Source organism: Lissotriton helveticus, chromosome 5_1, assembly GCF_964261635.1.
Source record: "Lissotriton helveticus chromosome 5_1, aLisHel1.1, whole genome shotgun sequence".
Lineage (NCBI taxonomy): Eukaryota > Metazoa > Chordata > Amphibia > Caudata > Salamandridae > Lissotriton > Lissotriton helveticus.
This window is the reverse complement of record NC_136065.1, coordinates 1,559,039,801-1,559,064,151: the sequence shown is the minus strand read 5'-3', so window position 1 is coordinate 1,559,064,151 and position 24,351 is coordinate 1,559,039,801. Positions and strand designations below refer to the sequence as shown.

Here is a 24,351-nt window from a genome sequence, read left to right as displayed (position 1 = left end):
CAGCGCATATATAAATGGCGAACCCCCAACCAATTAGCCCCCCGTGGAGGAAAGAACTGCAGAGGTCGAAAGAATCAAAAACAACCAATCCCCCACTCGGAAAACATCCGAAGAGGCAAGTCCCGCTGTCGGCCAATCACCATCGAGGCCGAAAACGAAACTATGCAAGGAGGAGGGGCGGGACCAAATGCGAACCCGCGGCCAAACAGCCAGCGCGGGTCGCTAAACCACATCCCCGCAGGAAATCGCCTACCAAGACAGGCGTGCCGGAGCCCACCCAGGCGCCTGTCCAATCAAACGTGTACCAGCTCCCACGCAGTGAAAGAATGAAGCAGGGACATCCCAGCGGCAGCGCGAGCAAGCCAACTAACGCCAGCCATCGTCACACCACAGACGAGCTGACACCGAGGCCCCGACAGCACAGCACGACATGCCAGCGAGGGACACACTCGTAGAAGAGGGGGGGAAACGAGGAAAAGCGCGCCCAAGAGATGGCCAAGCGCTTCAGCCTCACACGCCTACCTTCGCACCTCTGTGCAGCAGGACCGGTCCAGAACCCCGCCTTCCAGAGGAATGAACAGCGTCATGAACAAAGCTGGTCAGGAAGAAACAGGGAGACCCACGGAGCCACGCAGCACAGGTCTCCCGAGCCCAGGAGGAGACAGGGAAGCCCAGCAGCCCAACTCCAAAGAATCCCACAACGGTCCACGGGAGCCTCCCAGAGCCCAGCAGAGGAGGATCCACAGGACAAACGAAGCAGGTAAGTGCCCGGCACTCACCCCAGCGTCTCCCATTAAGTAAACCACCGACAGGAAACAAAACAGGATGTGCTTCTAATGGTTAGGAGTGATATAGCACCTGGCAGGAGGGGGGGGTGGAGCCTAAAAGCGTTTCCTGTTTTGATTCCTGTCTTGTGGGATACCTCATGAGTGATGACTGGGTCGAGGACGAGGGACGTAGAGGTAATGGCAACTTACATACAACAGGGATATAACTACAGTAAAGGAGTTGAATGGCAAGCACATCAGGGCAGGTTACAAGCATAGTACAGGAAGCGAGAAATGATAGAGATACTGAAATACCTCTGGGGTCTACAGGAGAGGAAGGATATTCAGTATATTACTGAAATATTTAAATACCATAGTGGAATTTCAGTACATCATGATGGGAAAATTACAGTAGGAGTTTGCTCAAACATTACCATGAAACCTAGACACAGGAAGAAGCAATAAAGCAAAAACAGAAATAGTCTTATGTGTGCCTACAATGTAGCATCACCGTCCCAATATTGACCATAGGCCCATAGTGCATTAGGCTTTCAGGCACTACAGGGTGTACAAACGCGGATAACTACAGCCTTGTATGGCCTTCAGGGTTCTTTTTTCACATTTTTATTATAATTGATTACTTTTTCATTTTCTGCCACACTATAAACACATTTGGTCAACCCTATTGTGCGCTTCTGGCTGTGGGAACATGGAGGTATTGAAGTGAGAACACAATAGGCACTCATGTTAATGATTTTCTATTTCTATTTTCATTATTTTATTTTTTATGAGCTGAAGTTTGATATGTCTTTGGTATGCGCCATCATCAACTCTACCTGCCATGGTTCTTGAAAGGAAGAAAGATGAAACCGTGAAATGCAACAATTGAGAAGGGTCATAGAGTTGAGGGTAGCTCGCTCCACTCTTGTGAAAGAATTGAATCTCGCCCAGGCCTCAGCTGCTCAATCTTCTGGAGGAGGTAGGCTTTTGGAGAACAATTTGCTCAAGCGGTCAAGATATGTTGGGTAAGTGGACGACAAATCAACCTTCAATTATTTCTGACAATTGCACATTCCAGGGACGCATGTGCGCCAGCAGCTAAAGTTTCTTATACAGCAGTAAACCACAGAGGTATGGGTAGTAAAGGCTGCAGAGAGGAGTCACAAAGATGGCAGCACAATGAGCTCAAAAGAGTCAGCAGGAGGTGGCGTCAAGTGCTCTGCATGTCATCCATAATGCTCATTTCACAAAGTGAGGTCATCTCTTGCACAGACCTCTTAGGTAAAGGCATGGTAAATGATGTCATCGCCTCAGTTTTCTACCTCATAGAAAGCCGTCATCTCTCAGGGGAGCTCCTGCTTCTGTGTCAGACCATGTTAGTATTAGACTCGCCCAGCTTCCGGAACAGCTAAAACAACAGTAAATATGGAATTACTCAATGCAGCCTAGGCGGAGAGGCAACTTATAGGATAATAGCAGTATAGAGAAGGGCACATAGATCTGAAAACTTCAACAATGGATAGGAGGTAAAGATGCTTATAAAGTGCTACATGGACTGTGAATGTTGCACTTATCCGCATTTAAGGAGACTGCGAGGCTCACTATAACAGTGTTGTTTTAAGTGTGTATTGGTATCCCATGTGGTCACAGAAGTTAAAGTGGGTCGACAAAGAAATGATAAAATAGAGTCTCAGAGAGAGATGAGTAAAGTCAAACAGAAGTCAACTTGGGAAGTCACAAACAGGTCAGACTCAGACTGAGAATCGAGTGATGTCACAGCAGGGTACCAGAGTAGCCAGGGTGGGAACCCATAGGGTTTAAGTGGGGTAAAACCATTCAGAATGAAGTCAGAATGGAGTCTTTGAGAGGGGTGGGCCCACATAATGGTCAGAGTGAAGGAATTGAGTAGTTAAAGTGGCAGAAACAGAAAAGTCAGGGCAAGTTCCCTAACAGATCAGAGTGGTTCAGGGCATACCTGAGAGGAGGGAGTGAAAGATGATAGAACGATCAGAGCAGGGGGAGAGAGAAGACAAAAGGCTTAATAGAGCATGCTCTGTTCGATCACTGATGAATAAGAGCAGGAACCCAAATAATGTAAACAACTAGATATCTCTGTATAGAGACTGAAACGTCGACCAAAACATCAACAACTTACATTAGCCAACAAAAACAAGGATGTTTGTATTATAAGTGTTCATACTCGTCTCGTAGAATAGGCTGAGTAATATTATACACCACGTAGGCCCTCATGGGAAATTAAATGCATTGGTTACTTGTATGTCTTATTTGGTGTGTATTGTATATTTGTGACCCTTTATGTATTTGTTTGTTGGGTAAATAGTACAATAGTAGTATAAATGAATTTATATACACGTGTGTATTTGTCACTATATAATTAAATTATCAATTGTTCATACCTTAGCACAGAATGCTTTCTTTCTTTATCTGCCCTCATTGAATTATCTATGTAAACATCGACAGTGTTTCTTGCTCAGACCCTAGCCACTTAAACACGAGAGATTCCAGTATTGGACTCTATCGCCAGATGAAAAGTGATCTTCACTGCATGTTTCATGAGTGATGTGCTGTATGTCTTTTGCAACATTATTATACTAAATAGTGATTCAAATGTGCGTCTGTTGACTACTTGCAAAGAGTAACACATTTCTCTAGATAGATTTAAAAAAATTGTGTGCATTTAACAGATTTATTTGAACACGAGTGAATGGATTTTTTTGTATTATTTGTAGATTATTAAAATTTAAAGTGAATGAGGCATTTTTTTGCCTTTCTCTTTACCCAGATATGCCATTATATCTATAACGTATTCAATCACTTTGATTCTGCTGCAATATGACTTCATTGTACAGTAAAGCTCGAAAACGACCCAACAGTTTGGAGAGTCCACAGTCACTGGTGCCTGTGGTGATGCCGACCCCCAGAGGACGATGAGAACTTCTTGTATCCCAAAGGGAAGAGAATAACCTCTCTCATCACCACAGGTCAGAAACAGGCCGCAGAAAGCACATTATTGATGTTGACTGCGGACCTAAAATCTAGCCTCAGTAGAAGGCTTATCTGGGAAACTGAAGATGGCTATAGTTGAGGGCTCAGCTGCAATATAAAACACCCAAATGACTGGGTGCACAAAAAAAATAAAAAAAATATGTGCTCCTACCAGACATTTGAACACTGCAGTCTGAGGTTCCCTGGGTCGTGAACAGATCTTGTGTCTCAAATTACAGGTGGCTGAGTGAAACCTTCTCCCATCTTGTACATTTGCAATATTTTTTGTTTGTATCTTTTATGTAACGCATGTAATCCTAAATCCTTAGGTTTTGCAACTGGTTCTTATGCAAAGCGCTCAGACACCTTCGGGTAAAGTTCGCGTTATATAAAATCGCATTAAATAAATAAATAAATAAATGTTGGAATAAGTTTCACTCTGTGGAATTTCATGGAGGATTTACATAAATACTCCGCAAGATTCTGCAGAGCTCCACAAGCGTGCGAAATTTAGGACGTCGCACTGCTCTCACTAATTTTAAGTGCCCGGAGCTTGTTTCGTGCTGTAAAATCAGCATGAATTGCACTACGTTACGTGCTAGAGCGCACTGCTTCTTTTCTCTGCTCAAGTACATTTTCTACTTCAGCTGCAGTTTTCTCAATGCGGACGGTTGCGACAAGCCACGCCCGCCTGCGTTGTGAAATCTCACCGGAAGGCGTTCTAGTGCCCAGATGGCACTAGGGGGCACCAATTCTCTCTTGCTCTCACCACCTTACCGTTGGAAAGCTACGCATGAGAAAAACTAGTCCACCACACGGCGGTTGGCAGAGTTTTGCTGCATCTTCACCCTCCAAGCGGAACACAGAGTGGGCAAAACTCTGCTGGCAGAGAGGACTTTTCACCCACCCCTACTTTTAAGTGCATTGGTCCATCCATTCTGCCGATTTCCTTTCAGATAAATAACACAAAAGTAATCCTACAACTTCATTCCCTCTTCCCAGAAGCTACGTGGCTTAGTGTTTATCACTTGCTGTCATCGATTGGATGTCTCAGGGAGATGAGTCACCCATCCCTTATCCAGGTGGTGCCCTGGTACTTGGCTGAGTCAGGGGCTATATTGCAGATGTAGGAAAGGTTGAGAGGTGGGTGACTCACATGGCAGAGAAGAGCAGGGAGGTATGATGCTGCCAGAGGCGTCATACCAGCACACAATGGCTATCTACTTTGTAAGTGGCATAACACACAATCACACCAAACCTGATGGGGTCCAATCCTCCCTGAGCACGTTCATTGTGAATCTGCACACCATGCTGCTCTTCCAGCCGATGCTCGCTGCACACCCATATGGGTAATTGAGTGTAGGAGCCGCACCGTCTCCTGGAAGCCTGCAAAGTGGATGGACTGTCCAGCTTTGAAATAACTCTCGACTGGGGCGAAGTGGCACACAGAGTTACAAAAATACCCCATAAAATAACACACACCAGGTAGCAAAACATAATATGTTAAACTACATAGCATGCAATGAAACACAGAATTTAACATAATAAATTAGGCAATGCACTATATTACAAAACAATATATAACGTGGCCTAATATAAAATAGCATACATTTTCTAGAGGGTATAAGAGGATGAAGCATAACATACTAGAAAAAAACATAATACAAACTATGTTCTTACCAGGCTTAGGAATGGAATATTCCCAATTGACCCAAGGAATCCAAATACAACTGGGAAAAACCCCCTGCAAGTCAAGTGAGAAATAGGGATTGTTGGTTATTGAGTATAGCTCAGCATGTTGTACAACAATCATGGCCAGCAAACGTTTACTTGAATCGAGGTAGTTGGCAGGTTCCATGGGAAAGCTGGGAGGTTGGCCAACAGGCAGATGGCCTCCTGGCGATGGTGGAGACAGTGATTTGATAAACGTTCACACCTAGTGTCAATTAGTTGAACTGGGACTTGTAGAGCACTAGTCTGCTCAACAGATCTGTAACATGCACCGCAATGCCTTTAGCACCTGTACCTACCTGAAGAGGGTCACAAAGCCATAGACCTCGAGTGCCATGCCCAGGATGGGCCACCGCAGCAGGACTATCAAGATGCCCCCCAGGAAGAAGCTGGTGCCCTTAAGCCGGGGCCTCTGGAAGAAGAAGGTAAAGGTCCGCCGGAGCCCAATGATCACCGCAATACCAGCCAGGAAGAGGATCTGCAGGGAAGGTACATGGTCACTGGCGGTTGCAAGGGAGTTCATGATCGGGCACATTCAATAATTTAGTGTAAATATAAGGACCCCCTGCTACTTATACCTATTTCTAGGGCAGGGAAAATACAATTGTAAATAACACATCCCAAGGCAATTAACGTTCTCGTTTGCATTATGTGACATAATTGCAACATGATGCTGAAAAAGGCTAAGTGATCACTTATAACCAATATACAAAAGACTTTTATTAGAACAAATTATCTAAAAAGTTATGATGCATCCTGCCTGTAATGTTACATGGCAAAAATTAATAACACAAAGAAAGACAATACCTATATTCCATTGAATGAATGTCTCTCAATAAAAAGCTTCATTCAAACAATCATTTCATGTATATTGCATTGACAACAGATTTAGTGTAAACATAACATTGCAAAATTCAAATAAAGTCATAACAATGAAGATCATAAGTGTCTAAATAACATTCAAAAATCAATAATATATTTAACTTTTGCCATTGTAGCATTAAAGGAATGATGCATCATACAGTTTTAGGTAATTTGTACTAATAAAAGTCTTTTGTATATTGGTTAAAAGTGATCACTTAGCCTTTCTCAGCATCAGGTTAAAATGATGTCATATAATGCAAATTAGAACATTAATTGCCTAGGGATTTGTCATTTACAATTGTGCACATTCAATAGCCATACATGTAGAGGAAATCCCATAAACATCATATAAAAGACTTGGGCTCACAGTCTGACAAAGTGCATGCAGACATGTGCAATGACCCTGCATGGGAGACCAGCAACGCTGCCATCATAGGTAAAGTTAGGGTTCACAATATGTGGCACCTCCCACTGTGAACATAAACACAAATGACAGATAGAAAAATAAAGGCAAAGAAACTATGCAATACCGGGGGTCATGATCTGGCACTACACACTGACTGGGGTGAGTGTCTAAAAAGATTCAGCACTCCGCCCATCATCTCCTTGTGTTTGCTTTGTTCGTCCTTAGTTGGCATGGAATGCCCAGACGTGGGTTCCTTGCTGACTTTGCCACTGGATTCAAGCTAGCCTGGCTGATGAGAGATGTTACCCCGAAACCGGTCCCAGGATGCTTGCTTCCAGTGCAGGGAAGACCTGACTTGGCAGCGGGCTGGACTGTTCCCATGAGGCACAGGGTCAAGACTGATTTGCATATAGCTGGGGATGAACTGGGGTGGCGAAGTGAGCTAAAGAACGATGATGGATTCAACCCAGATCTGTGACTGGGGGCAAGTGTCTGAAAAGTTTCAGCGCTCCGTCCCTCACCTCCTTGTGTTTATTTTGTTCACTCTCAGTTGGCAGGGTGTGCCCAGACGTAGGTCCCTTGCTCACTTTGCCACTGGATTCAAGCTAGCCTGGCTGATGAGGAGTGTTACCCTGAAATCGGTCCCAGGATGCTTGGTTCTGGTCCAGAGAAGACCAGGCTTGGCAGTTCCGGCTGGACTGTTCCCATGAGGCACAGGGTCAAGACTGATTTGCATATAGCTGGGTCTGAACTGGGTTGGAAAAGTGAGCTAAAGAACGATGATGGATTCAACCCAGATCTGTGACTGGGGACGAGTGTCTGAAAAGTTTCAGCGCTCCGTCCATCATCTCCTTGTGTTTACACTACACATCTGTACTCATAGGGCACAATGTGTTTCATACACCACTCTTAACAAAACCAGTAGCCACACATTTCTCTATGCTGGCAGCTAGACTTTGGAATTGCCTTCACCCCCATCAACACTACCCCACCTTCACGCCCATGACCAGACCTTCCCATTCCACAAAGTCTTTAAAGAATGGCCTGTCCCTGCTTAGTCTCACAAGACTGAATTCACCATCTGAGTAGATTTGTCTCAATCAGTGGATGGTCCCCGGGACGTCAAAGGACTCAGGGCCAACTGTGAGGTAGGTGACACACTACAGTAGCAAACAAAAAGCAAAGGTTTTGTTGTAAACACATTTTATTGATTTTATTACGATCATTACATAATCCTTCTCAAGACCCTCCCCATATAAGAAATATCACCCAATAGATTCATCAGACAATAGTGTCCCCATCATCGGCCCCAGATCTTTGATTTTTTTTTGGCACAGCCTGTGGCCTTATATATGGGGTTTTCAAGTTTCGCACTCCAGTCCATTGCTGCTCCCAATTCAGACAATGTGGGTTAGAAGATTTCCATTTGCATGCAATGTTCCTTTTGGCTACAATAGTTGCCATGTCCACCAACTTGAAGTCCCCTTGATTACATGCCAAATCCTCTAGGAGACCTAGCAAAACCATCTTAGGTGACAGCTTGATGGATCTTTCGAACACCTGAGGGAGAGTTTTGGTGATCTGTTGCCAATAATTGGCAATGCTGGAACATTGCCATACCACATGGAAGATGTCTGCCCCTGGATGCAGACACCATCAGCACATCAGGGTTCAGCAAGTATGCCGCATGCTAAAGACACTGTGGAGTAAGATAAGTCATGTGCAGGTAGTGATACTAAATCAGTCGAAGACGGGAGGAGCTGGTGATTTCTCAGAGGGCATGCATGCCTTTCTCAATTCTACCTCTTCTAGGGCCACTACTCAACCTTCCCATTTCTGTCTCAGGTTCTCAAGTGTGTGGGGTGAATTGCAGATCGGTGATCGGTAAATCTGGGATATCCCACCACAGTTCACTGGTCCAACGCCATGGGTATCACCCATAGTGGTAGAGCCTAAAAAGGACAATGGAGGAGCCATTCATATCTACGTTGATATGTGCCAAACAAATACAGCTATCGAAAGAGAATGACATCCAGGTCCGCACATTGCTGACATGATTACACAGTTGAATGAAGGCCTTTTCCGGTCTTGAGGTGAACAAAGGGTATCACCAGTTCAAATTGGAAGAGAATTGCAGGTACATTACTACCTTTTCCACTCATGTTGGTTTGTTTCGATATAAAAGGCTAAGCTTTGGAGTGTCATCAGCTGCCGAACGTTTTCCAGGATTTCATTTGTCGCATAATACAGCCAGTCACAAATGCTCTCTGTTACAGTGATGACCTACTAGTTTTTGGGGCCCCATGAAAGAAACATGAAAAGTGCTTACACAAGTGTGTTGTATACTTGCTGATGCAGGTCTCACTTTAAATGTGACAAAGTGTGAGTTTCATCAAACCAAAGTCAAGTGTTTTGGTCATATCTTTTCTGATGGGGTAATGACTTCAGATCTACATAAAGTATAGGCCTTATCATCCACTTCTACACCCCAAAATGTAACTATGCTGAGACCCTTCCTTGGTATGGCTTGTTAGTGTTCAAGGTATATACATGAATTTGCCACTGTAAGTGTCGCATTAAGAGACTTAACTAAACAAAATGTCCTATTTTACATGTTCAAGTGAATGTGAACAAAGCTTCAGGAAAATCAGGCATGCAATTGAGAGTGCAACTGAAATGGCATACTTTGATCCGAGATTGCAGACAGAGATTGTGGTTGATGCAAGCCCTGTGGCGTTGGGTGCCTTCCTTGCCCAGCACACTGGACAACCCAATGCCCCAAAATACATTGTGGCTTATGCTAGCCAAAGTTTGTCAATAATAGAACATGCTTACCCACAACCCAAAAAAGAAAGCCTAGCTGTAGTGTGGGCATGTGAACATGTTCATGTGTTCCTGTATGGAAAACATTTCACAATTGTCACTGTGAACCAGCATTGCTCACCATTCAGGGCAATCCCAAAGTCAAGATGCTTCCTCACATTGAGAGGTGGGGGTTACGATAGCAGGAGTACGATTACACGATTGTGCATGGTCCAGGACAAGATCAAAACACTTCTGACTACTTCTCAAATGTGCCATTACATTGTCATGGCACTACTTCTAAAGCGGCTGATGCCTATGTTAACTTCATTGTATAGTCCAGTAACCCTGCTGCCATATCAGAAGAACAAATCATTGCTGCCACAAGTACTGAGAGTTATTGACATTAGTACACATCAATCTTGTGAAAGCATACTCGACCTCTTCATGATGACCTTGAATAACAGAAATTTAAAAACGTGCAAGAAGAACTTTGTTACCCCTGAAGGCATTATTTTATGAGGGTCAAGAATTGTCATTTCAGAGAGTCTGAGACAACCGGTTATTAAACTGTCCTATAAGGGACACCGTGGAGTAGTTGCTACAAAACTAGCTTTTAAGAGACAAAGTGTGGTTCCCTCGTCTTGATGAGAGAGTTGAGAAAGAGTTACAGCAAGTCATATTTGCAACTGTCATCTAGACACCCCACATTCGTTGAACATGTCTGATCTCCCAAAGCATGCATGGGACAAGATTGCAATTGATTTCTTTGGACCCCTTGCCAATGTACATGATCTACTAGTATTTGTTGATGAATAGTCCCGATTTCCTCTGGTGGAAGACCTATCGTCATCTACTCATGGCAGGGTCATTGAGGGACTTAAAAGTATTTTTGCAACATGGGGTGTTCCTTCGATTTTAAAAGATGACAATGGCCCGTCTTTCAATAGTCGAGAATTTCAAGATTTTCTCACTCATTTCAAGGTCAAGCAGCAGAAAGCACACCTCTCTGGCAACAGTCATAAGGTGTGGTTGTGAAATTTGGGAGTACTCACAAGAAGACCATTCAGTGTAATGCACTGGAAAAGCTTGAACTCAAAACAGTCCTTCAGTCTACACTTTGTGCGTACAGGTCAACTCTGCATTCTATTACGGGTGGGGGTCCTGCCACCTTAATGCTTGGGGGAGCCATACGAACTAAACTGCCCCAACGGACCACTGAGCAATCTATTGACATTGATAAACTTCGAATCACTGATTTGTCTCACAAACGAAAAATGAAAACCTATGCAGACAGACAACGCTGTGCTCAAAGCATTGTGTCCAACAGAGGAGACCAAGTCATCGTCCGGCAGAAACGGAAATGCAAGTCTGATGCTCCTATTAATGCTGACCCACTGAGAGTTGTAACTAGTAAAGGGTAGATTATGACTGCCCACAGTCCTGGAAGATTCTTTGCATTTCAAGCACTTATCTCGATCTTCGTCAACTCCAGATGTCAGGAGTGAGACTTATCCACTTGAGAATCCAGAGAGCCCAATGCCAGCCCTGTACCGATGTCTCTGTCACCAATGCCAGTCATAGACACTGCTTCGATATCTCTGTGGGCTCACACGACCAGATGTGGGCGATTGATTCGAGCATCAAAATTACTTTTTGAAGAGCTATAATGCATACATGCATTATTGGTACTTTTTATTTAACAGAGGGGGGGATGTAGTGTTTTGTGTGTTAGAGATGACAGGACCCTTTTGGTTCCTGATGGACACGTAGAACAATGAGGTAGTGCGTGGGTGATGGAATTTATGATGTAAAATGTTCAGTTAATGGTTACATGCTGAGGAATAAAGATGTGTGATAACAAGCTCCGTGTGTGGCCTAATCATCTGCATGTACCCAGGTTGGGGTAGGACGCTACAGCATGCAACATATACGTGTGCGGAGTAAGATGAACTGGTGTTTGTGTATGTTTGTAGGGTGCGATGTTTTGGTATGTGTACCAGTATGAGATTAACTGATTTGCGTATCGCTGTTAAAAATGTGATCCATTGAGCCTGGGTATATTTATTTGTGGGATGAGTGAGGTGTATGCGTACATGCATCTTTGTTGGGAAAGTAACGGCTGTACATGTGCATGGAATGTAAAACCCTGGCATCTCTCCTGATACCAAGAGTGTGCCCAGACAAAGCCTGATGCTGGAGAGATAATACTCACGTTTCCAAAGGCAAGCAGTACGGAGTCGAAGTACAGGAGGACGCCAAATAGGATAAAAAAGATACCAAAGCCTGTCAGTCCCACTCCGATCTCTGCAAAAAAGAACAATGAGCGGATGTGACGTAGAGCAGAGTGAAGAGCACAGGAATGAAAACGAGGCAGGCCACGTGGTAGCAGCTCCAAGTGATGGGCACAGTCACGCGGGGGCGGCACGTGCAAGTGACCAAGGGGATTGGCTAGATTACTGTTTAGTTTGTGCTATTGGTTGCAGGTGGAGGGCCAGGACTTGTTTATCAAAATACTTTTCCCCAGAACTAGAGAGAGAAAGGCAGAAATGGAAAGAAGAGAAAGACGGGGAAACAAACAAATGGAGAAATCAGGGATGAAAAAGACCCTGTATGCATGATGTAGAGGGGAGGGAGTGTATGGTGCTGAACGAAAGAGCCATGAGGTGGATTTGAGAGTAGACAGCCTTATTATTCAGCATCTCTGACATTCTGGGAGAGGCGACTTCTGAGAAAAACTTTGAGCACAGCTCTTTTTCTTCATACGTTCGTTTGTGTTTCCCCTGGGTTTTTGGACACCTGTTAAATTGTGTGAGGAGTCTCAAATGAATTTTTGTTAGAAAATGCAGATGAAAGGTCCAACATGGCTGGGATTTCTGTGCTATCCTCCTGTCCGACTGTTTAACGTAGTCTGGCAGGGCCTATGATTCAGAGCTGTTTTAAAGCATAGGCAAATTGCACAATTGCCGCGGACCCTCACCCCCATAATGTGACAAATGTGGGAATAAAAAAGAGATTTTCTGTTAATTTGAAATCTGAGTATGCCCACCTACCCTCTCTCCCACTCTCCAAACTCAACTCAGTTATTTATGCCTCACCTCTCTCAGAATACACCTCCTCACTCCATCTATCTACCTCTCTAATACAACCTCACTCTTTCTACCTCTCTAATACGACCTCACTCTTTCTACCTCTCTACGCCTCTATTTACATCTTTACCCCTCTGCCTCAGCTCAGTGCATCATTGTTCTGTTTCCGATTCACCCGTCTATAGACTATGTCCTATTCTCATCTAGTTGTCCTCTCTCTATCTCAGCGCTCTTTAACCCATCCCTCTGCCTATTTCCATCTCTCTATACTCTCCCTGCCTGTCTCAGTCCTATATATCACTACTCTACACCTCACCCCATCTCGTTGCTCTCTCTACCTCACATGAGGCTTGCTACCTCATCTGTTCAACACACGCCCCTCTCTACCTAACATCTCGATCTACCTCACCACTTGTTCACTACCTCTCCTTCCCTCTCTCTCTACCTGTTTGCATGCCCTCATTTCTAAAAGTTTAATGTATAATTGAATGTTGTTTAGTATCAAAAGCACGTCAATTAGCTGAAATTGATACAAAATTCAATGTTGTTGTGAACATGGTCCCCAAAAATTTGTCTTGACTAAGCCTCAAAAATTCCTAAAATGCACTGCTGTGTTCTTCCACAAGTAGACTCCACAAACTGGGGGTCCTAAGGAAGGGTTTGTTGTCTTTTGCTGATATTTGATGTCAGAGTTCATGCTGTCCTGGTTGGGGGGAAGGAATCGAAGGGGTTCAGGTTGTATCTCAAACCATAGTTGAGGGTGACTACAATTTATGGTTAGAGTGGAGAGGCCAGGGTTTGCAGAAGGGCTCCTCTCCTTCTCATTGCACTGTGGGAGGGTTTCCTCTTCCGCGCTCGCTCAGTCGAGAAGCCCCACCACCAGATGCTCAATTTGCAGAGGTTGGCTAGACCACTACCATGCATCTTCATTGGCATAGTAGCTGTACAAAAATATATCATTGAAGATGCCACGGTGCTCTGAAGTGACCTTAGGGTGGCGTGAAGCACTATTAATATCCCCAAACTAGTGTGATATATCACGCGGAAGAACACTCCCAGAAAGTCCATAAGGGCATAATTGATGTACATATACAGTTTGTTATGCCTTGTTAAACATTGGAGTAGGTTAACTTCTAAGTGCATCAGAGAAATCAAATCATTCATCAGTGCAAACTATCATATACTTTTCTAAAATGGGGAAGCCATGGTTAGAACTATCATCTTCTGGAGACCCATTTGGTAACATAATCCCTTCACAACCACTATGTGTTACAGTGTGCTCCATTTTTATTCCCATACCGTTTTAATAACCAGAATGTGCAGGTCAGACACACACAATGATTCATCTTTCCAGATACTGCTCTGAAACATGCTTCATCATTAGCTGAAACGTAAAAATGCTGTTCTGTTACTATTGCGCGGAGCAGGCCTGTAGTATAACATAAAGAAATAGACAAGTAACAAAAAACTGCACTATAACAAGCATTTGCAATGCAATAGGTCTCACAGTTGTGAGAGTTTGAGCTATTGGAACTGTAAATGATAATGCCTTTAATTTATGTGTTTACAAAACCTGCAAGCATTGTATAAACACCTTTGTGGCACCCGCGATTTAGCTTTCACCATCGTAAGCTTAAATGCGGGTGCTGGAATTGTTTGAAAAGTGAAGAAATACGAAAAAACTTCCTATTTTTTTTTACTTTTGAAGCAATTGCGGCACATTAGCTATTGTAACAAAAGTAAGCAAATAGAGAGAAAAGATGGCAGCCACACACTTTTTTCTATTTATTTACTTTTGTGTTTAGTGTTTAAAACTAAAGTGCAGGTGCTGCCATTGTAAAAAACACAAAAAGAAAGGTATGAGGCGTTCGGTCAGCAAATAACAAAAGAAAAGCACTGCTGCCATTGTTCTTGCTGAGGCGTGCAACGCTGGATGAATGAAAAATAAAATAAGCAATGTGGACAGCCTGTCCTGCCTGAAATAGCAGGCAGGACAAAGCTATTTAAGAGAATAGTGCTCGGAGGCTGTAATTAAAGCCTACTGAGTAACAACACATGTAACAGGGGGTGTCCTCATGGGAGGTTACAAGAAGAGAAAAGGAGGGACCACTAAGTCTATTTTCCAATGAAAATATGCCATTTACAAAGGATAGGGGCAGGAGCCAATTAAAAAGATTGGCGGAGCTTCATACCTAATCCTGAATATAGCATGTCTCGAAGAGACAGCGCCAGCGCTGCCTAGGCGAGACCTAAAACAATTAGAATATACAGAAAAGTTGAAAAACATAAGGAGACAATGAATGGGCTTGGGATGGGGTTAGGGAGAGGTTTAGGGTCAGGTTTAGGTTATGCTTAGGGGTTCTGGTTACAATTAGGTATGGTGAGAGAAAGGATGTAAGGTTAAGTTTAGGGGTTTTAGCATTATATTGACAACTTAACCTTATGTTCTCTTAGGGCCGGCTCTCTCACTGTTTCCTTCCTAGAGTTTAAAGCGGATTATTACTCTAAAGCATATCTGGATGAGATTTAACCTCCCATGCTAAGTCTTTATATGTTAAATTCCGCTTGGGGATCCTGCTCATTCGCACCTTCACCACTAAATGGAATTATTACACTAGCGATAGCAACAGGTTTTGCCTCTTCCAGTAACAGGTGGCTGAAACGGTTGAGCACATCGATTTTTTCTGCTCAAAGTACCAAGGTATTGGAAGGAAGTTGGTTTTACCAGTTTGTCATAATCTGGGAACTGGGAATTTAAGGGATGTATCTAGGATCCGAAGAAGTGATACCAGACAACACATTGCGTTACCTGTCTCTCGAATTTAATGCATATATAGGGGCTTAGACAGAACAATTTTTTAAGCTAATGGTCTAAGTTTTATCCAGAGCTGCTTTTTAACCAAATTTTTAGCTGATACTGTTTTTTATCTTATTAACTCAGCTTTGTGTGTAATGTTCCATGTCTGACTGGCTTTACAGTTTATGAATAGAAGAATGTAAAGAACTATGTCAAGTTTGGCTCGACCTCCCTATGAAATGGAGTTTTACACCAATGTTTTAATTGTTTAAAAAAAAAGTCATGTTTTGTGTTCTTAATTTGTTCTTGTATTGCCTTTGTGCCGAAATAAAGATTCATACTACTTTAAGGGTTAGGGGAGAGGTAAAGGTCATGATTAGGACTGAGTTAAGAGTTAGGGTTGGTTTTGGGTTTGCGCTACATTAACTTTGGATGTAAGGTTAGCGCCATGGTTAGAGGGATATATACGGGAAGGTTCTATGTTAAGGGCTAGCGTTAGAAATCGGGTATCGATAAGGGATGGGGTTGAGGTTAGGTGAAGTGCTTGTTTTAGAGTTAAGAGTAGGGTTAGAATAATGGAAGGTGTAAATTATGGCTTAAAAAAGGGTTTGGGAGAACGGTGGCACAGACGGTGGTACAGGAGGTGACAGAAATTTAAGCAGGATATCCCACAGTATATGGTAGAAACAATAGAGTGTAAGGAAAAAGTGTTTGTGATAAAGAGGGAGTAACATGGATTAGGTATGTCTACATCCAGTTTAAAAACCTAGTGGTAAAAATCAACTTTTTACCAGGAATGTGAAAGCTAAACTGAATGGCCAAGTGCCTTTGGTGACTAGGGGCGAGTCGCGCCACAATCTGTGCACGAATAGGTAACAGCCTGACACATACATATATTCAAACAATGCAACACATGTTCTATTTGAGTTATTGAGATACGGAAAGCGATGGGAACTTTGACTCTAGTATGAGAAACAGAAATGGGTGGTGTGACTGTTGTATAGCAAATAATAGCATATCTATATCAGCCAAGTAGATATGAAATATACATAAAAAGTTGTAGATATTGCAAGGAGCAATCTGACAACCTGGAAGGTAGGCAACAAGCCTTTTGTGGAGAAACTGTGGGCACCATCTCCCCTATTTCCTTCCAACCTCTTGCATTTTTTCAAATACAGACATATAGCATGTCATTTTCCCGATTCCTGCCCTTATATAGGTATAAATCACCATATCCTTATATAGGCATAGAAATCATAACCATATTTAGACATAGCTCATGCAGTCCAAATACAGCATGGCTACTTCCACTAGTTCCGAAAATCCACAACGATTTCTTGGAAAACTCGGCTTCAGCAGCTAGGAACTTCCCCTTGCTTGAATATTGATTTATCCAGGAACTCATGGAGTTTTCAAAGAACTGAGATTCTTTGATGATGTTATTATGCCCACCTTTACATCAATCTCGGCACCTTCAAGGTATAAATATGCCCACACTTGCCTTAGCCAACACACGGTGGTTTGGAGCAGTTCGACTATCTACTTGCCCGACGCATACTGCTACAGCAAGTGCCGAAGGAAGCCGACCCTCCAGCAGACGCACTGAGAGACGCTGTCTTTTCTCTGGCCGAGAAATCCAGCTCCAGTGTTTCCAAGCTACCCTTGCGGGTTGTTGGGAAATCGAGTCCTGAGACTGACCTCCTTCATTCTAAACCAAGGTATGGAGATGATTAGACCCTAAGAGAAATATTGGATAAATTCTTGGCAAAAAGAATACTAAATTTATGCCACACCAAATTACTTCTTCCCTCGTACCAGACTTAGGATAGGTACAGCGGGGTAGGCGAACTTTAGAAGCACCAGTTGAGTACTTTTTTTTATTAATGTATGTATTTATCTATGGTCTGGGAACAATACAATGCTTTTACAGTATTATTTTATCCTACTCTTCTTACTGTACGCATTATACTTTGCAACAAGTCTTACGATTGTATCAGTTCATTTCTTCTGCATGAGAAAGAAGACTGTTCAATAAATACTTTTATTGAAAACACCCGTCTCTCTATTTCTCTGCACCTCTGGTGAAACGAAGCATGCACGAATGACTGAGTAAAATATCTATCTATTGTTTCCACGACTCTGAAGATCAGTTTTATCTTGGGGAAACAAAGTTGTCATGTTTATGCGATTGTCAGAAACTAAATCCCATCTTGTGAATTCGAGAAAGTTTCGAGTGACCTCTGAGCTATCTGGCACTCACAATTAAGTCTAATATATTCGATAGAGACCTAGTAGACATAAGTCCTACGTCACATCTATAGGGTATATTAATCCCATGCGCAGAGCCCATTGGGAATATAGGAACTACACTACATGGCGCCCAACGTTTGGTAAGGCACTAATTTAACGCTAGATACTAGAGTAACTCAGTCGTGCTTTTAACAGAGACCCCTTTTTTCCCGTAAAATACTCCAATAGACGTCTGAAGTGGGTTAAAGGATAAAATCCATCATAACTAAGTAGGACAAAAAATCCTATGTATTAGTTTTGGTTTCTATTCAACGTTGAAGTATGCAGTGTTCCAAAATATTGTGCAGCTTTTTTTTTTTTTATATATTTTTATTTTCTGCATCAATTATCACATCAGTACATCAAGTATTATTGTCACATTATGTTCTACACATCATGCTGTTTACATAAAGCTCAAGTATATTCAATATTACATTTTCTTATTTCAAACATTCTATCCCTCATTACTCTAACGCCCCCTCCCACAACTTCCCTCGCATTCCGATCAAATCATCGATGTGTGTCATGTTGTACTGGGTCGATTCCATACATTACATTAATATCCCACGTTCAACATCCCTGACTTCAGTATTAGCTTTTTCCAAGTTTATTGACTCAAAATATTGTGCACCTTATCTTTGTTTCCTTGAAACTTGCTCTGCAAAAACTTTCAACAGTATGTCGATACCGACGAAGAGAACGGTAGATCCGCAGGAAATAATACCCGACCGGGTTTAGACGTTACAGGTCTCCAACAAGATGACCCGGATGCTATAATCATCCCGGAAAATGTAAGGAAAACAATAGCTATAAAGCTCATAGAAAATAGCCTATCACCGAGAGGTGATAGGGTTATATTTGTCATAGAGGCACATGAATATCGGCAGACAGAGGTATTCTATTCATGGTTTATCTTTTCACAAGCAAATCCAACAACACATGTGCTCCACTTCTATAACATGGAGGAACATCCAGCGGAATACGCTCCTTTCGATGACATTGAAATTCCACTAACTTACCAAGAGCAGCTCAGTGGGAGAGGTGTGGCGCCGCGGCCAGGGCGACTGACGCTGGAATCTGGGGATCAGGGTTCGATCCCCGGCTCCGGCGGCAGGTTAGCCCAGCACCATGTGACTCTGGGCAATAGCTTGCTTAATCTTCCCGACGGCCCCCAGCGCCTAGAGACCCTTATGGGTGATTGTGCGCTTTACAAATGTGGATTAGTAGTTTAAAGGCGCCCTACAACATCAAAATCACATTACCAGGCTCGGTCCACTAGGTAGACCAGGAGCAACATGGCGGGTACTAGCCAGCAATACACCACATCCTGCCATAGAACAAATGACAGGTCCATAACTGTTAGCTCAGCTAAAACAATTAATTAAAATACACAGACAATTGGTTCAATATGTCATGCAGACTCTAACGGTCCAACCGACTATATGAATTCCACAGCAAACCCTCTATCAAGGGAACACAAACTAAATTACACCCCAGACTATACAATCAGTCATTGGTAAATTACCCACAAAAAGGGAACAAATTCAATTCTGATTAGCTCAAACAATTTCTCAGATCAAGGCAGTATTTCCTGATAGTACACCTCATGAGAAACACAGGATTCTTACAATCTGTTTACCAATGGGGATAGCACTAAACCTGGAGGACTGTGACACTTGGGGTACAGTCTTTGCTGCAATCTACACAAAAACACATGGTGTACCGTCTATGGCGGTAATACCAGACATCCTGAAACAGATTCAAAATGAATACGGGGCAGAACCTGCTTTAAATCTCGGTATGAAGTTACTGAAAGATTTCAAACAGGTCTCAGCTATAATATTAGCAAATATTAAAAGGGTAGCAGCATCCGTGGTAATCCGCCAAAAACTAAAAGAACTTGATGTAACTGAGCAACCATATGAACTGGCCAGAATAATAGAAAAATCCTATGAAGAACTAGGAAGAGATAGTTTGGGAGGGAAACCAGTAAAGCCCGAACTAACAGAAAATCTTGAAAAAGTTTTTTCTTAAAACAATCTCACTACTCCTAAAAAGAAGTGGGAAAATACTAGACATACACTTCCTAAGGAGAAGCGTTCTCAATCAAGAGGAAGGTCTCCTCAAAAGGAGCCCTCTGAAAAGAGGTATAACCTCAGAAACAGGGAAAATTTGAGAAAACCTGATAGATATCAAGATACTGATACACGTTCCTCTCATACCTTTCAGACTTCCTCGCAGAAATCCGAAAGAAGAGGTCGATCAGAACACAAGGAAGAACACGTGAAGTCCAAAGACGATCAGCACATTCCGAAAAATAAGAAAACTAAATTTACCAAAAAGAAGGTAGCAAGTCTTAAAATAAGACATGCAGAGAATCTTGAGGACACAGCTCAAGAACGGGGAGTGGGCCCAGACAATGCTAGACAGCGCAGCCGAGGTTACCATAGCTCGCAAGATCCTCAAGGAATATCTGGAGACAGTGGACCTGAATGAATGCATTCAGGTTGAAACTGCAGATACCAGGGTTGGTGTATCACATAAGCTATATGAAGTAACACTACGAATAGAGGGGGACATAACTAGGAAAATAAAAGCACTCTTTTGAGAAAAACTATCTAAGGGTTATGACATTCTTCTGGCAGAAATAGATTGACCACCTGAATTTGTCAGGGAGTGCCCACATGGCGAAGAGATCATTATGCCAGCCTTCTCAAATCATATTCCTATACATAATAAATACACCTATGGCAGAAAATGGGCTGTGGCCCAGGCACTAGCATCATACAAAAATCATGTGGGATGGGATGAGGATTCTCCTCACAATAAGATCCAGTAAAAAAATCAACCAACTGCTCAGAAACAGTATCCGGTTAAAGAAGAATCTAAAAAGCAGATCAGGGAGATCCTAGATCAACTTGAATACCAAGGGGTGATTGAAACATGCACCTCGTCCATGAACAATTCTTTGTTTCCTGTCTCCAAACCAGACAATACTTATCGTCTAGTTTTGGACTACAGACATTTAAATTCTTGTTGCAAAACCTTTGCAGTACAAAATGCACACAGTGCAGCACTGATGAATAACATCGTACGCTAAAAATATAAAACAACAGTAGATATTTCAAACGTTTTCTTCTGTCAAAATATCGCACCTGAAAGCAGGTACTTGACCGCTTTCTCAATTATGGGGACACAGGGTCACTTCTGTCGTCTCCCACAGGGATTCAAGAACAGTCCTGGGATATTTTCAGCCAGAGTAACAGAATTACTGCAAACGTATGATGATGAAGCATTATCTTATGTCAAAGACATCTATCTTACAGATGATGACTTGGACAGGCACTTGACCAGGGTGAACACCATAATACTTGGATTCGCCTCTGAAGGGTACAAATTCAACTTTAAAAAATCAAGAATTGCCCACCTCAACGTCCTATTCTTGGGATACGAACTTTGAAGTGAAGGCCAAGGCCTGGCAGCAAACTTTTTAGAGAAATGTGCGCTGCTCCAACCTCCAAAACGCTGAAAAATTTACAGTCAGTTCTAGGATTCCTGAATTTCGGAAGAACATACATTCTAAATTACGCAGAAAGGGTTAAACCTCTCTACGAATTAATCAAATCTGATTTCAAACCAACTAATTGGACTAAAAAATACACAGAAATTTTGCGTTCAGTGCAAACAGACATGTTAGCAACAACACATTTACAGACACGCGTAAATGAACGCAACCTTGAATCCGAATCATCACAGGGAGATGCGGATTCACGTACCTAACCTTTAATGAAGGTGAAAAGGTACCAATAGCTTACAAATCACACTTGTACACACAAGCTGAAATGAAATTCACTTCAACAGAAAAAATTCTGACAGCGGTTCAAACTGCAGTAGCAAAAGAGAGAGCCCTCGCACAGGGTAAACGCATAAAAGTCGTTACTCCTGTACCTGCCTTAGAGGCAGTGACAAAGACAAGCATTCCGAATACGAAAGCTCTACATCCAAGATGGATACAATGGGTTAATTCTCTTGCTGCAACAGACGTTGAATACGTTTTTGACCCCTACTTTAAGACTCAAGAATTTCTCCAATATGAACAAGAATGTCCTCTGCCCACTGAGATTCTGCCTCTAGAACATTACGGGTGTATAATTTATACAGACGGATCAGCACAGCCCGCAATTGGGGGAAAACAAGCTTATAGTGCTGCGTGCGCGATTGTTAAAGGTCGGTGGCGCAATGGGAAATTCAGACCTATGGTCACTAAAACTCAATCTCTCGGAGACTGTACAGCTCAGCGAGCTGAACTCCAAGCTTTCAAGATGGTGCTTGAAAATACCGATCGCGAATTCACCACACTCATACTGTGCGATTCGTATTACTGCGTCCAGTCTTACAATGAATACTTGCAGAACTGGGTTCAAAATGGGTTTAAAGATGCAAAAGGTGGCACAATCAAGCATAAAATGCTTTGGAAACAAGTAGTTCTTTTACAGAAAGAACTACAAAAGACTCACGTGATCCATATACTGAGTCATCAGCGTGATGACGTTCATGTTGCAGGGAATTCATTGGCTGATGAAGCCGCGAAGGCAGCTGTGCAAACGGCTTCCGTAGCTGCAATCACTCATTCAAAAACAAAAATAGATGGTGAAACAATACTAGCTGTCGATGCCACAAGCAAAGGCAGCAGAGCAGCGTTACCTCTAAACTATCCACTCGAATATACATACATGATTGATGCAAACTCCGTTCCTTTTGTTCGAATCCCTGGAGTGCGGGATAGGGTAATGCCAAACAGGAATCGGAGAGGTGCTTTGATTCAAGAAGCACATATGGGAGAGGGTCTGATACATCAAGGGATCTCTAAATCTTTACTAGAATTACAAGATATGTACTGGTGGCCAGGGAAGAGCGCCCACATTTACGAATTTGGAATTAATTGTGATGTCTGCTACAGAGATCACAGCTTGGAGCACCACCAGATTCCTGACTACAGTGTATCCAGCCCAGTACAGACACCATTGTTAGATAGCATTAGACTATCCACGCTCAGACGTCCTTATGGACAAAAGCGTTCCCACAACTATTAGGACAGATTCATTTGGATGTGGCCTCAGCGGTCGCCTGACGCCCGAACTGTTATAAAAGATTTGCGAGTCTTTATCCGCACATACGGAATTGGCACGCTACATTCTGACCAGGGTCCTGCTTTCAGCTCTCGGGCTTACAAGGAGGCCATGGCCAGCTTGGGCGTTGCATTGCAGTACTCAAATCCATTCCATCCTGAGGGAAATTCGGTTGTGGAAAGAAACAACCGTGACATAAAGCAATCTATAACAGCCAGGGTATTAGGTTCGGGTGATGGATGGGTCAAACATCTAATAAGTGTCCAAAGTAGTCTTAATAACCTGCCAAGAAATTCTCTGGGTGGAATCACTCCATATGAAATCCTTTTTGGTACTAGAATGATGGTTGAAGACGTCGATCGTCATACTTCAGTGGTAGAACCAAAACCATTTGATATCAAAGACCGTTTGGCTGTTTTACAGGACTTAAATGAAACAAGAAGAAGTCTAAGCAACACAATACAAAAGCCAAAGACCACTGAAAAAAACCCACCTGTCCCAGCAAAACCTGTCTGGATTCCAAAGATTGGGTATCTGGTCAGAGAGAAAATAGCGGATAAGAAGGAATTTGGGCCTTCTTACAGAAAACCAGTACCTGTACTAGCAGTCCACGGATAAAGAACAGTGTTACTGCTGCCCCTTGCTGGAAAAAAGGAGAACCAGTCCGTATCAGTTGACCTAGTAAAACCACACCATGTGGCCGATAATAAGTAGTAGGCCCACTGGACTCCAAAGATGTAGCAGATGACCAAATCTTGCTACCATCCAAGAGGTTCAAACTGAAAGACTCATCACCTTTTAAGAATCTGCAGTGAGAAAAGTAGGACTATGTAACAAAGCCATGGAACTTGTGCCTCTTGAAATCCAAATAACAGTTTGTCAAGAAACTCCCGTCTACCATGATGCAGCATCTGACTATACTAACATGTCAAGGGAACAAGCAGCTGCAGCGATTTCAAATAATCCGGATGCAATACCAACCATTGACAGAACTGCTTCCGGCTGTTTCATCAACTTCAATACCTTTTCTGAGGATCCCAGTGAGCCTGAAACAACGCCAACAAACAAAACTTTCAAGGAACAAGTAAAAAAACTTTTTCACCAGCTTGCAAATACATATCTGGTTTCACCATGGGTTGAACTTTGGATTGTGTTGGGTGTACTTTTTCTCCTACTATGGCTCATTCTTGTTTTAAGTTTGGGAAAGCTAATAGATGGAAAATATAGTAAAATGGACACAGCAAGTAAGAACATCAACTTGCTACTGAAGTCACACAAATCATCTCATCGTGAGCAAAGAGACCTGTCATCAGTAAACATCACAGCCATTCCTCTACCTGGTGGTATAGCTTGGGATAGAACTGATTATGACATTTATGGCCCTGTCGAGCTGCTGAAGATTCCACCCCAATTTAAGGTTTCCTTGAGTGATTTTGTGTCACCCAGTACATGATACACACAGTACTGATGA

At 42.7% G+C, this 24,351-nt stretch overlaps 1 protein-coding gene across 1 annotated transcript in view; it reads right to left on the bottom strand.

Annotated features, from left to right (window-relative positions):
• Positions 1-1,518: 1,518 nt before the first annotated feature.
• The window catches only part of GOLT1A (golgi transport 1A), a 69,563-nt gene continuing 46,730 nt past the window's right edge, over positions 1,519-24,351 (bottom strand). Inside the window, exons 2-5 of the mRNA XM_078641294.1 lie at positions 11,792-11,883; positions 5,804-5,982; positions 5,454-5,517; positions 1,519-2,175 (exon numbers count right to left, since the gene is read on the bottom strand). Of these exons, the coding sequence (XP_078497420.1) occupies positions 2,134-2,175; positions 5,454-5,517; positions 5,804-5,982; positions 11,792-11,883 (377 nt within the window). The 3' untranslated portion in view covers positions 1,519-2,133. The remainder of the gene's footprint in view (positions 2,176-5,453; positions 5,518-5,803; positions 5,983-11,791; positions 11,884-24,351) is intronic.